General features: G+C 32.4%; 1 protein-coding gene across 1 annotated transcript; it reads left to right on the plus strand.

Annotated features, from left to right (window-relative positions):
- The first annotated feature begins 1,214 nt into the window (after positions 1 to 1,214).
- LOC127122786 (ABC transporter B family member 15) lies at positions 1,215 to 8,865 on the plus strand. The gene is made up of 7 exons (XM_051053074.1): positions 1,215 to 1,574; positions 1,799 to 1,853; positions 2,770 to 2,948; positions 3,320 to 3,777; positions 3,856 to 4,396; positions 5,905 to 6,846; positions 6,967 to 8,865. The coding sequence occupies exons 1-7, from the start codon at positions 1,326 to 1,328 to the stop codon at positions 8,368 to 8,370; spliced, it is 3,828 nt and encodes a 1,275-aa protein (XP_050909031.1). The 5' UTR covers positions 1,215 to 1,325; the 3' UTR covers positions 8,371 to 8,865.
- The last annotated feature ends 5,366 nt before the right edge of the window (positions 8,866 to 14,231 follow it).

The raw sequence follows: 14,231 nt of genomic DNA on the forward strand, positions 1-14,231 counted from the left end.
AGTTTCACTTTCAGAGAAATCAAGTTGAGAATGAAGTGCATGAAGTTGCTCACTATAGCATTCAGAAGCAATTGTCAGATGTTCTAACCAAAACAATCAAGACTGGATACTTTATCCAGTTGAGAGATGGAATTGGTGTTGTTGATTTTAATTAGCTGAATATGATATAAGGATGGTGTTAAATATAATTCAGATTTATTTAAGTTGCATTTATGATGAATTTGAGTTTCATTTAACTTGGTTCTGATAGTATATAAACAGAACTTAGCTTCATTTGTAAGGATCTGACTCATAACTATTGTTCTCAATTCTATTAAAGTTTGTTATAGTTCAGTTACACATTCTCTCTCTCCATCTTGATCATCTTCATCTTCTTCCTTCTTATACACCAATAAATAGATTGATTTTTAGTTTATACTTCATTATTTGAAATTCGAAATATATGTTTGAGATTTTTCAAGATTATTTTAAATTATTATTTTTAATGTTTGTTTGAGAAAATATATTTGATATATTACGAGTATCAGAAAATAAACTATTTCAATTTAAAAAATTGATTATGATGGTAGGATGAAATGTGACAGAAATATTTGAAAGTTTATTGTGGATTTTGACTTCAATTATATATCTCATTTAATTTCGGAACAAAGTTTATACATATATACATATATATATATATATATATATATATATATATATATATATATATATATATATATATATATATATATATATATATATATATATATATATATATATATATATATATATATATTTAGATTTGAATACAAACCCCAATATTCATAGACATGCAAATCTATTTTTCCATGCAAAAGGTAGGATAAGCAGACCGGTCCACTAACCCTAACACTCATGACCCAAACCCAACTCTACTTATAGCTGCTAAACCAATTGAGGTCTATGGTTGGACCGGTTCAATTAACATGCACAACTTCCAATCGTCATTAATGATGTTTTTTTTGTCTGATTGAGTCATTAATTATGTTTTTGTACATTGATTATTCATATTATAAAGTCAAAGAATCAATAAGAACAATAAATTTATAGTAAACAACTCCACATGTTATCTTGAACAACTTAAATTAAATTTCTCTTTATTTTGCTGTCCCCACCACCACTCCACACACTCCCTCCCACTTTCTCTTTTCCTATAAATCCCACCAAAACATTGCAACATTGAATATAACAAACAAAACCATAGAAAGCTTGGTCTTGGAACCAAGCACAAATATATAAAACTATATCTATAGTTTTTGTTGTTATATTATTATAGAAAGAAAGAGTTTTTGTTGTTGTGGTGTTAAATGGGTGGAGGTGGTGATCGGAAAAATGTTTCTATTGTTAAAAAGAAGAAAAAGAAAAATGGTTCTTTTAAGTCCATTTTCATGCATGCTGATGTTCTTGACTGTTTTTTCATGGCTTTTGGTTTGTTGGGATCCATTGGTGATGGAATGATGACCCCTTTGGTTTTGTTTATCACAAGCAAAATTATGAACTCTATTGGTAGTGTTTCTAACACATCAAGCAACAATTTTGTCCATAAAATCAACGAGGTTCTAAATCTTTCTCTCTAACTCTAGTTTAAGTTTTCCTTCAATCGTTGAATAAATTTATTTCTCGAATTGAATCCTCTCTCACTCAGAAGAATTTGATGAAAACTTGTGTCAATTCTAAATTAGATAAATTCTTTAAGAGTTTCTTAAGACTTTTCCTTCACACTTGTAGAGAAGAAATACAAGTAGCTTATTTGATTTGACTTATTAACTTTGTGATGCAGAATGCCGTTTTTTTGTTATATTTGGCATGCGCTGCTTTTGTTGCTTGCTTCCTAGGTGAGTTTTCAGTTTTGTTACTATTTTTGGTTTTGGGTACTTTTCTTTAATATGTATGTGGAATATAATAAAAGTATGTCCTATCCTATTAATATACCAAATATTCATATATTTTAGAGATTGAAATAAACAATTCATATGCTTTAGACATTAGATTACTTATATTTAGATACTTTGGGAACTATATCAAAGAAAAAAAAAATATTTTATGGACTATATGAATGGTTTACTTTTCAGCACAACTTTCCACTCAATACTTACCTCAAATATTATTCACCATATTTAAAAGATGAATAATATTTTTAATTTATAAATAAAAAATTATTTTTATTTTTAAATTTATTTTTATAACATAAATATAAAATTTATTAATCAATTTTATTATTTTATTAACCATCAAAATATATATTATCAAACAAATTTATTACTTCCTTAATCAATAAAATATTTGCCAAACTTTGAGATTAAAAAATGAAATATAATAATCAATCATTACACTCAATTATCAAGTTCTTATATTAAATTATAAAATATAGCCAATAAAAATAGTTAATGATTGATTATTATATTTCATATTTTGATTTTAGAAGTTGGTTAGTGTTATGTAATTTGTTGGTTAATTAAGTAGTGAATATGATTAATGAAATAAATAAAATATGTGCCTAATTCATATTATTAATACAATAATAAAGTTGGTTAATAAAAAAATTTATATTTATGTTACAAAAATAATTTTAAAAATAAATACTATTTTCTTATTTATAATAAAAATATTATTTATCATATAAATACGTTGAATAGTATTATAAATACGGATAATATTTGACATAAATATTCAGTGTCAAAAGTAATATAAAAATAATATTATTCTTGTTCTTTTTGTATGATATAAGTATTAACTGTGTATCTTTTTCAGAGGGTTATTGTTGGACAAGAACAGGTGAAAGACAAGCTGCAAGAATGAGATCTAGGTACTTAAAAGCAGTTCTAAGACAAGAAGTAGGATATTTTGATGTACATGTTACAAGTACATCAGAAGTCATCACCAGTGTCTCTAATGACAGCCTAGTAATTCAAGATGTTCTTAGTGAAAAGGTATTAAAAAATCCTTTCCATTTAATTTAAGGATAGAAATAGGATTTTTATACGAGGATAAGGATAGAACTAAGGTAAAACTTTAAAGCTCGATTCTGGTTTATAACTTGACACTATAATTCATTTAAAAGTCTACTTAAAATTAAAATTCTATAATTATATTTGTGTTGTGTAACCTCAACAATTCAGATTAAATATTTATTTGAGTGTCTGATATTATCGATGTGTGACACTATTATAATTCTGACACTTTTGATAATCATTTCTATTTTCTCAAATAATTATCGGGTTTCTCTAATGTTTGAAAGTATTTGTGATATTACAATTTACAAGTTATTATTTTAATTTCTTCTAACTTGAAAACCATATAGGTTCCAAATTTTGTGATGAATGCATCTATGTTCTTTGGGAGCTACATAGTAGCATTTGCAATGTTATGGAGATTGGCAATTGTTGGATTCCCTTTTATTGTTCTACTTGTGATACCTGGCTTAATGTATGGGAGAACTTTGATGGGATTGGCTAAAAAAATCAGAGACGAATACAATAAAGCCGGTACAATAGCCGAACAAGCAATATCTTCGATCAGAACCGTTTATTCATTTGCTGGAGAAAACAAAACCATAGTTGCTTTCTCTGATGCTTTAGAAGGATCAGTGAAGTTGGGATTGAAACAAGGCTTAGCTAAAGGTTTAGCCATAGGAAGCAATGGTGTTGTTTTTGCCATTTGGTCTTTTATGGCATATTATGGTAGTAGAATGGTTATGTACCATGGTGCGAAAGGTGGGACCGTATTTGCAGTTGGAGCTTCACTAGCACTTGGTGGATTGTAAGTATAATGACAATTCACTCAATTCATACTATTAGAAAAAATTGAAATTTTTGAACATGACTCCTTGTGTTATAGGGCTTTAGGAGCTGGTTTATCCAATGTGAAGTACTTTTCAGAAGCAAGTGTTGCGGGAGAAAGAATAATGGAGGTGATAAAAAGAGTTCCAAAGATAGATTCTGAGAACATGGAAGGTGAAGTTCTAGAGAAAGTGTTAGGGGAAGTTGAATTCAACCATGTTGAATTTGTGTATCCGTCGAGGCCAGAAAGTGTGATCTTAAACGATTTTTGCCTAAAGGTTCCATCAGGTAAAACGGTTGCGTTAGTAGGAGGAAGTGGTTCGGGAAAATCGACTGTGATATCGCTTTTGCAAAGGTTTTATGATCCAATTGGTGGAGAGATTCTTTTTGATGGAGTTGCTATTCATAAGTTGCAACTGAAATGGGTTAGATCTCAAATGGGATTGGTGAGTCAAGAACCTGCTTTGTTTGCAACAAGTATTAAAGAGAATATACTTTTTGGAAGAGAGGATGCTACATATGAAGATGTTGTTGATGCTGCTAAAGCTTCCAATGCTCATAATTTCATTTCAATGTTGCCACAAGGATATGATACTCAGGTTAGTGCTAATTGCTTTTGTTGATATGCTATTAACCAAATATAATCAAGTGGAATTTCTCTATTCTAAAATGATCAAAGAGTAAATAAATAGAATACATCTAAATTACAGTTGTGGGCATAGTCATACGTTGTAGCGACATTCTCCGACTGTTTGATGATTCTGTTATTAAAATGGAAATTACAGTTGTGGGCATAGTCATACGTTGTAGCGACACTCTCCGACTGTTTGATGATTCTGTTATTAAAATAGACATCAAAAACACTACTAACACGTAGATTTCAATAATAGTTTTTAAAACATAGAGATGATAGAATATAATCGCATGTGTCAGTTCATCATGTGTCAGACACAGATAATATCTTTAATTTGAAGAATTTGTGTTACTAAGCCTAAGCCTATTTGCTAAGAGAATCAATGACAAGGAAACCATGAAGTAAGGGGCATATTTTTGCAATAATTTTGCAACTATAAAAAACTTGGTGGTCCACTACATGAAGCATCTTATCTTTTTTCCATCCAAGTTGCATCACTGTAAATGCCTTTTAGGAGACAAATTTCATTCATGGCTAACATATCTTGACCATATTCTTTTTATAAAATTATTAGCACATAGCATATCTTAAATACTATACTATTCTTGTTATAATAGTGTTAGTTTTTAAATATTATTATAGAAGTGATTCATTGAATGCAAACAAACCTGAAACGTAACATACAAGGACATTAGTGGTTGACATTTCTAAATTAATGTATAAATATATGAATAAATAATGACTTTTTGTAATTGATTAATACTTTTTCTAGTGAAACTCCAAAAGTATTTCTGTTAAGACTCTTTCATAACTATTTGTACAGGTGTTATGTGAAGTGATTTCATATATCTCTCAATAACTATTAACTAAACTGATTTATCATAATTTTGTACATTTTTATATAATATATCTCATTTAATATTCATTTTCCATTTTTATCTCTGTTTTATCATAATAATTTATTTTCAATCATGTGCACAGTTGCACAATGCACACGTTACGTTTTATTAGTTACTTTTTTTATTACTTAAACGTGAATCTATCTATGATATAAAAACAAGATTGATTTTTTTATCTATTTTTTTATATATTTTCTGACTTTAGTCTTTTATGACATTTGATTCTTGTATAATTTAATATTGCTGATTTAAGTGCATGAACCTGTGTAAAGAATGACTAATATACTTTGGTGGATATAATATTAAATAAAAATTATTCATGTGTCAAGTCTCTAGTTAAATAAACAGAGTTTATTAATTGAAGAATATTGAATAAAAAAATTAATTTTTCACATTTAAAATTCTTTTACTTCGACTTGATAGTTCTCACAATGTATAAAGAATCAAAATTTGTTTACTAGAAAAATGTTGATTGAAAATGTATGCATCAATGAAACTAATTATACTAAATTAGAATTTATGTTATTTATAACTAAGATGTTAATTAATTGCATGTTTATGTTTACTAATCCAGGTTGGAGAGAGAGGAGTTCAGATGTCAGGAGGACAAAAGCAAAGGATTGCCATTGCAAGAGCTATAATAAAAATGCCAAAAATTCTATTGCTAGACGAAGCAACAAGTGCACTCGATTCTGAATCCGAACGAGTCGTCCAACAAGCTTTAGACAAAGCATCGGTCGGACGCACCACCATCATCATCGCTCACCGATTATCCACCATCCAAAATGCAGACATCATTGCAGTTGTTCAAAATGGTAAAATCATGGAAACGGGATCTCACGAAAGCCTCATGGAAAATGACAATTCTCTTTACACTTCCCTAGTCCGTCTTCAACAAACCAGAAATGACCAAAACAACGACAATTCATCTATCTTGAATAGAGATCGCATGCAAAACACGAGTAGTCGTAGACTCGTGAGTCGTTCTAGCTCTTTCAACTCAATGTCACGAGGTGGTGATGATATAGTTAATTATAACAATGATGTTGAAGATAGTGTCAATAGCGTTGTTATAGTTGATGATCTTCATAATAAAAATAAGAAGAAAAAGAAGGAGAAGGTTGAGGTTCCTTCGTTTCGAAGGTTGTTGGCAATGAATTTGCCAGAGTGGAAGCAAGCGTGTTTGGGTTGTTTGAACGCGCTTTTATTCGGCGCAATTCAACCTGTATATGCATTTGCAATGGGGTCGGTTATATCGGTTTATTTCCTCGAGGACCATGATGAGATCAAGAAGCAAATTAGGATCTATGCATTTTGTTTTCTAGGGTTGGCTGTGTCTTCAATGGTTTTCAATGTGCTTCAACATTATAGCTTTGCTTACATGGGAGAGTACTTGACTAAAAGGGTTAGAGAAAGAATGCTTTCCAAGATACTCACTTTTGAAGTTGGTTGGTTTGATGAGGATCAAAATTCTACAGGTGCTGTTTGCTCTAGACTTGCCAAAGAAGCCAATGTGGTATGTTCTCCTAAAAAAAATGAAAATTTGAATCTTATGTTAGAGATATATGATATAAAAACTATATATTAAGAATTTAAAACATTACTAATATAGAAAATGAATTTTGCATAAACACAGGTAAGATCTTTGGTGGGTGATAGATTGGCTCTTGTGGTACAAACTATATCAGCAGTGGTGATAGCATTCACAATGGGCCTAGTCATTGCATGGAGACTAGCCATTGTTATGATAGCAGTTCAACCAATAATCATATGTTGTTTCTACACAAGGCGTGTCCTTCTAAAGAACATGTCAAGTAAAGCTATTAAGGCTCAAGATGAATGCAGCAAAATAGCTGCTGAAGCTGTTTCAAATCTAAGAACCATAACTTCTTTTTCATCCCAAGATAGAATCCTCAAAATACTTGAAAAAGCCCAACAAGGGCCAAGTCAAGAAAGCATTAGACAGTCTTGGTTTGCAGGTATTGGGCTTGCGTGTTCGCAAAGCCTCAATTTTTGTACTTGGGCTTTGGACTTTTGGTATGGTGGAAAACTTGTGTCACAAGGTTATATTTCGGGTAAGGCGTTGTTCGAGACTTTTATGATCTTGGTAAGCACGGGAAGAGTTATTGCTGATGCTGGTAGCATGACGAATGATCTTGCTAAAGGCTCTGATGCTGTTGGATCGGTTTTCGCAATTCTTGATAGGTATACAAAAATTGAGCCAGATGATTTAGAAGGTTACGAAACCGAAAAATTAATAGGAAAAATTGAACTTCATGATGTGCATTTTGCATATCCAGCTAGACCTAATGTGATGATCTTTCAAGGGTTCTCGATTAAAATTGACGCCGGAAAATCAACGGCTTTGGTCGGGGAAAGTGGTTCGGGAAAATCTACAATCATAGGACTAATTGAGAGATTCTATGATCCTTTTAAAGGGACGGTGACAATAGATGGTAGAGACATAAAATCTTATAATCTAAGATCATTAAGGAAACACATTGCACTTGTGAGTCAAGAACCGACATTGTTTGGAGGTACCATAAGGGAAAATATTGCATATGGAGCATATGATGATAAAGTTAATGAGAGTGAGATTATTGAGGCTGCAAAAGCTGCAAATGCTCATGATTTCATATCAAGCTTAAAAGATGGTTATGAGACATGGTGTGGTGATAGAGGTGTTCAACTTAGTGGTGGTCAAAAGCAAAGAATTGCAATAGCTAGAGCTATATTGAAGAATCCAGAGGTGTTACTTTTGGATGAAGCAACAAGTGCACTTGATAGTCAATCAGAGAAATTAGTGCAAGATGCTTTAGAAAGGGTTATGGTTGGAAGGACAAGTGTGGTTGTGGCTCACAGGTTGAGTACTATACAAAACTGTGATTTGATTGCTGTTTTGGATAAGGGAAGTGTTGTTGAGAAAGGAACACATTCATCTCTGTTGGCTAAGGGACCAAGTGGAGCTTATTACTCTTTGGTGAGTTTACAGAGAAGACCAACCAACACAATTGTCCATTCTTCACATGAAATCAACTAAAAAACAAGATCAAGTTTACATGTTTGATTGGAGAAGCTAGAAAGAAGAATTGATGATAGAGTTGTTGTGGTCATAGGTGAAATTGAAAAAGAAAATTGAAGTACACCGGCACATTATAGAAACGCAATCATTTTCTCTTGAAGTACCTATAAACTATAAATTAGCGTATAGCTAGTGATGGAGAGAGCCAACATGATATCAAAGAGCGGGTTGGTTCTCCCCATTTAGGTTTGTCCCATTTTTAACCCATTTGAACCAGGGTGAGGTATACAACTCAAATGATCGAGTTCCAACACTCACCCCACTCTTAGATGGGTTACCTTGTCAAACAAACTTTATTTTTATCATCACACGTTAAGTCATAAAGTTCATAATTTGCTGCTCTTATTATGAAAGAGGAAAAGTATTTTGAATTATTTGTGTGATTTGTTGTTGTTATTATCAAAATAACTCTCCAACAACATAATTAACAGCAGCAATAGACTTATGATTTCTTGTTGTAATTCACATGATTTCTCAATAAAAAAAATACAACTGTTTATATCTAACTTGTGGGTCAGCTTGTCAATGTCAAGCTTTTTCAGTTGAAGAAACAGAACGATCCAACTTAAAGAGTCGAGTGCAAAACCTCAACTTAGTTCTACTAAAATAGCAGGTTAAACGGGCCGAACCAGCATACTCATTCGGTTTTACTACCCCAACTTTTAAGTTATAGTTGATGTTTGATAGTCATCAACTATAAAGCACAGACACCCCAAACGCGACTCTGACACTGACACTGACACGTCGACATCAGTAATAATTTGAAAAAATGAATAAATTAAACCTAATCATAAATGTCGGTGCAAGTGTCCAACACAGACACAGACACGTCTTTTTTCCAGAGGTGTCAGTGCTACATATGTCATCCGTTCAAACATTACTACAAATTGAGTACCAAAAAAAAGTTATAAGATAGTGGAAAAAAAACTTGTTCACCAGACACATTTGATTTCAAAATCACGTAAAATCGAATGAAATCCGTTAAAATTATGATACATTCTGTCCGATTTCAAAGAGTTTACTACGTGTTAACTCATAAAACCGGAGATAAAATCAGGTCCAGCTCCAATTTTACCCAAATTTGATTTTACAAAGTGATTTTACTCAAAATTCATACCGAAAATCGAGCAATTTTAAAAACTAAAACTAGGTTTCAACAAGCTTGAAATAAACTATAAACTATCATATTTCCATTATAACAAACAGAACCTGGAGGAAAAGTTACCAATTAGATGAAACATATGAAATATAAGATTCACATTGTTGAATCTCCTACCAGAGAAAAACCTTTAAATGTTTCTGAACAAATCATTAATTTTCTTCCTCTTTAACAGAATGTTTACCTTTAAGAAGCTCCGCAGCATCTATGAGTCAGTCTCAGGATTGCAGCGGCGCGTGCGTTCACACGTCTCTTGTCTCGGGTTGGATCAGAGTCTTCCGATATTATTTTTTTTCTGAAAAGAGGATTAGGATTTTGATTTTGTTCTCTTACGTTATCCTTTGGACGACAAGAAAAGAAAAATAATATATTTGTTATATAAAATAATAAAATTAAAGATTAATATATATTTTAGTCTCTTAATTTAATTTAATCTCTTAATTAAAAAAAATATTAAATTTTTTAACTTCACTTTTATTATCCTATTTGATTCATTCCGTCAATTTAAAAAAAAACGTTAAATTCTGGTGACGTGGCATGACAAAAAGATCATTAGTATAAATCTGAATAAACATACTTAGTTAAAAACTGATGCAATATTTAAATTATAGGGTTCCTCGAAAATAAAACCCTCGCAGTTTAAATAGTGTATCAGTTTTTAAATATATATGCTGATTCATATTTGTATCAATAATGTTGTTGTCACGCCATGTCACTAGAACTTAACATTTTTTTTACCAAAAATGGGGATAATTGATCGAATAGGGTAACAAAAGTGAAATTAAGGGACTAACTTGTAATGTTTTTTAGTTAAGGGACTAAAACAAAATATTAAATTAAGTTAAGGGATTTAAAGACTATATATGCCTATAATTAATATTTATCGATAAATATACATTTTAACAATGTAAATTTTGCTTATGTATGAGAACGATAATGTTTTAGAATGTTTAATATGTAAAAAGTGATTAACCATTTTAGTCATATGACCAATGTACTTATAGCCTCAAACTCTTGGGTAAATAGTTTCTATTGGCTATTTGCCCACTTTGTTAAATCGTGGGACGGCCCCCCTTAGTAGGATAGGAGGAGTGGCTATTTTTTTAGAAAATGGTGCCTTTTTGAATAAGACTTTATATTTCTCTCTTCGGGTGGTGATAATCGCCAGGGTGATGATCCTTAATTTTATGACAATTGCACTATATTGTCACGATGTGAAAAGTATTGGGAGCGCTCCCATGCTCGAGATTATAATAAAGTCGTCACCGAACTTTACTTATTCTAAAAGAAAAGAGAAAATATCGATAAATCCCTTAAAAAGAAAGAAAGTGGTCGTTGCAACCAAATTTGGGTTCGGGAGTCGATTATGTGAGGGGAATGTATTAGCACCCCTCACATTTGTTGTACTCAACGGAAATCATTTAGTTGGATTTGTGAATAGAATGTTAGCTTTCGTTATTTGTTTTCTTCAAGTTATTAAAAGTTTAAAAGGAAAAAGAAAAGGTCGTGAAAAATGTTTTTATTAGGGTGTTTGACAAGATTGCGAGTTTTACTCCTATGTATCCTCAAGTGCGATGAGAAATTCAAAGCTACGTAGTTTTGGGCTAGACGAAGATGTTTTTGAGTTTTTCGTTATAGTGTTTGACGAGACGTTGAATCTCGCTCTTACGTATTCTCAGGTGCAATTGGGAACTCAAAGCTACATAGTTCTTGGTAGAAAATTATGTGTTGGTTGGTTGATTTTAGAGAACGAATGTTTATGTCGCATTATAGCGGTTAAACATTGCTTATATGCTCGTGGGGAAGGCTTAAGCATTTGTTTATATCGCGATAGTACGAATAAAACATTGTTCATTTGTGAAAAAAAAATTGATCGCGCGGAGGCGAGAAAAGATGAGTTTGATTGGTTGAGTGTATTTTTCAGTGGATGAAGAATACTTTAACGGTATGCTAAGTATGGCTATCATCCAAATATCCAGGATTACGAGGGACATGTATGTCCAACTTAACCTTTTTCGTCCAAGTTATTTATGAAATTTGTGTTGCGAATTAAGTCACATTTCTTCAACAAATGATAAGTATTCGCGCGGGAGGCTAAGTACGACCATCACACAATTACTCGAGACTAAGGAGGACAGGCACGTCCAACTAATCTTTTTCGTCCACTAAAAGAATGAACTTGATTCAGTTATCTGATGAATTTTGAAGCGGATGACGAGTACTCAAACGATATGCTAAGTACAACCATCATCCAAATACTCGGGGACTATGAAGGATAAATTGTCCGTCTAATCCTTTTTCAACCGATTGTTTATTGCGAAAAAGAGTTTTGAAATGGTTAAATTTTAAAAGAGCTTAAGGGAATTAAGTGATTAATTTGTTATGGTCGAAAGGTTTGGAATTAATGGCGAAGAAAATGTGAAGTTTAGAAAATTACTTGACTTTAGATCAAACTTTATTTTTATTTTGAAATATCAGTCCAGGCTACAGTCCACATGCTCAACATGCTCTTCAAGATCTTTGTCTCCATTGTAATCTTGCAGTTTGGGTGGTTTTTCTTAAGAGCGTGGAATTCTTCCTTCCAGGATATGATCACTCAAAGGATTCTTCTTCTTTGGTGGTCCTCAAGTGGCTTCCTCATTTCCTTCTTTTCTAGCTGGCATGCGTCCTTCAGGGAAGTGTAACTTGTGAGTGCAACTTTTTGTTATATGTATTTTGTATGATGTCAAACTAGGATACTTTAGCGTTTATGCATATTGGACGGTATCATCTGAGTCTAGTTATGTATTTTAGCATTAGGAAGCATGAAAACATGTTTGGAAATGGTTTAGAAAAGATTCATACATCAAGAAAATATTTTATGTATCAAAAACTCATTTTTATGTGAAAAACAACCTACAGGTCGACACATATGGTGGATCGGATTGGTAAATATTGAGTTACAACAATTGTGCTTTTTGGATTAGATTGAGTGAAAGCTTTGAAGAACAAGATTTTTCTTGCAAAGAAGTGGTGTGAGACGGTGATTCAAATCGGCATTGTTGGGTTACTTGATCAAGCTTTGATCAAGGGGAGAGAAGGTGTCAGAATCAATATCAAACTTAGGATTTGTAGGATTGAATTGCTACATCTCTCTTGTATACATACATTTTCAAAGTAAGGTTAATTTCATTATCTCAATTTGAGTTCGAATTAACGGCATACATACCCATAGTGAGGTCAATTGGAGAACTTCCTAAACAAATCCTTGTGTACTCTCTCTATCTCTCTTTTATTTTCGATTTGCAAATTGTTGATTTCATCGATCGTGCGATCAATTCATTTGGATAATATTTTTTATTACATTTTCAAATAGGTGTTGTTGAGTTGATCATAATCCTTTAGGCCGTGGTTAGATTTTAAGATCAACAATACCACATAAATTCCAAACAATATTGATTGCATATTAGGTGTTCGACAAATTATTTCAATAGATTTTTTGTGTGAATTATCATTGGAAGTAGTTTATCCTTGTTGCTTTGCATTCAAATGGTTGTGATTAATTCTGTTTGGTAAATTTGTGATTCATTATCATACAGTGGTTACAATTACGCATATCCAAACTTTTTGATAGTGGGTTCGGTTAGACGATTTTGATTTGGGATACTTCCGCTTACTTTTGTGCACCATAAATTTTTCAAAACTAATTTTTGTCAAAGTTTTTAACTAGTGATCTATTCACCCCCCCCCCCCTCTAGATTTAAGTCTATCGTCTAACAAGTGGTATCACGAGCTCCAGTTAATTCCGTGCTTGAATATTTGTTTATTAAAAAATGGCTACTGAACCTAAAGGGGCGTACAATAGAGCACCAACTTTCACCGATAAAATTTTAGATATTAGAAAGTTTGTATACGTATCCATATCAACTCGATTGATAAAGGTGTATGGGAAGTAATCATCAATGGTCCTAATGAAATTACATTGACCAATGATGAAGGCGTCGTCGTACCAAAAGCAGAAAATCAATGGAATCACAATGATAAGAAACTATGATCATATGATTGGAAAGCACAGAACATTCTCATATCTGCACCCAATGTTTATGAATTTTATAGTGTTTCCCATTACGAAATCGCCAAAGTTATGTGGAACACAATAGAAGTTTCTCATGAGGGAACTAATGATGTCAAACAAGCTAGGATCAACACCTTGAATCAAGAGTTTGAACTCTTTCGTATGAAGCATGGTGAAACCATTGCCAAAATGCAAAAGAGGTTCACACATCTTATAAACTGGTTGAATGCTCTACATAAGCCTATTTCCAATGGTATTGCTACTTGTCATACCCCAAAATTTGCCCGTTGATATTACAAAGCATTTTCCAAGACCCTCCGACTTGTTTTGCAAGGCACCGACTCTAAAGGAACAAAAGCCCAGCTCGCAACAGGCCCAATCCAAAAATGGCCCAAACTAGCTTGCTCGCTAGGCGAGCAATTCCTTCGCCTAGCGAACACTTCATCATGACACTCGCCCAGCGAAGCATCAGATCCAGCAAAAAGCCCAGAATGGCTTGCTCGCTAGGCGAGCAATTCCTTCGCCTAGCGAAGCTTGCGAAAATCTGAAGTTTTGGACCTCATTTTAAGCCCATTAGGTCACCACCACTACTACTATAAATACCAG

This window comes from Lathyrus oleraceus, chromosome 1 (assembly GCF_024323335.1).
Source record: "Lathyrus oleraceus cultivar Zhongwan6 chromosome 1, CAAS_Psat_ZW6_1.0, whole genome shotgun sequence".
NCBI classification, from domain to species: Eukaryota; Viridiplantae; Streptophyta; class Magnoliopsida; order Fabales; family Fabaceae; genus Lathyrus; species Lathyrus oleraceus.

What these genes read in the sequence shown, in the direction of transcription:
- LOC127122786 (XM_051053074.1), top strand. Translation starts at nt 1,326, where the DNA reads ATGGGTGGAGGTGGTGATCGGAAAAATGTTTCTATTGTTAAAAAGAAG. An exon ending in TTTTGTTGCTTGCTTCCTAG is followed by an intron (nt 1,854 to 2,769) that starts GTGAGTTTTCAG and finishes TATCTTTTTCAG; the next exon opens with AGGGTTATTGTTGGACAAGA. An exon ending in AAGATGTTCTTAGTGAAAAG is followed by an intron (nt 2,949 to 3,319) that starts GTATTAAAAAAT and finishes AAAACCATATAG; the next exon opens with GTTCCAAATTTTGTGATGAA.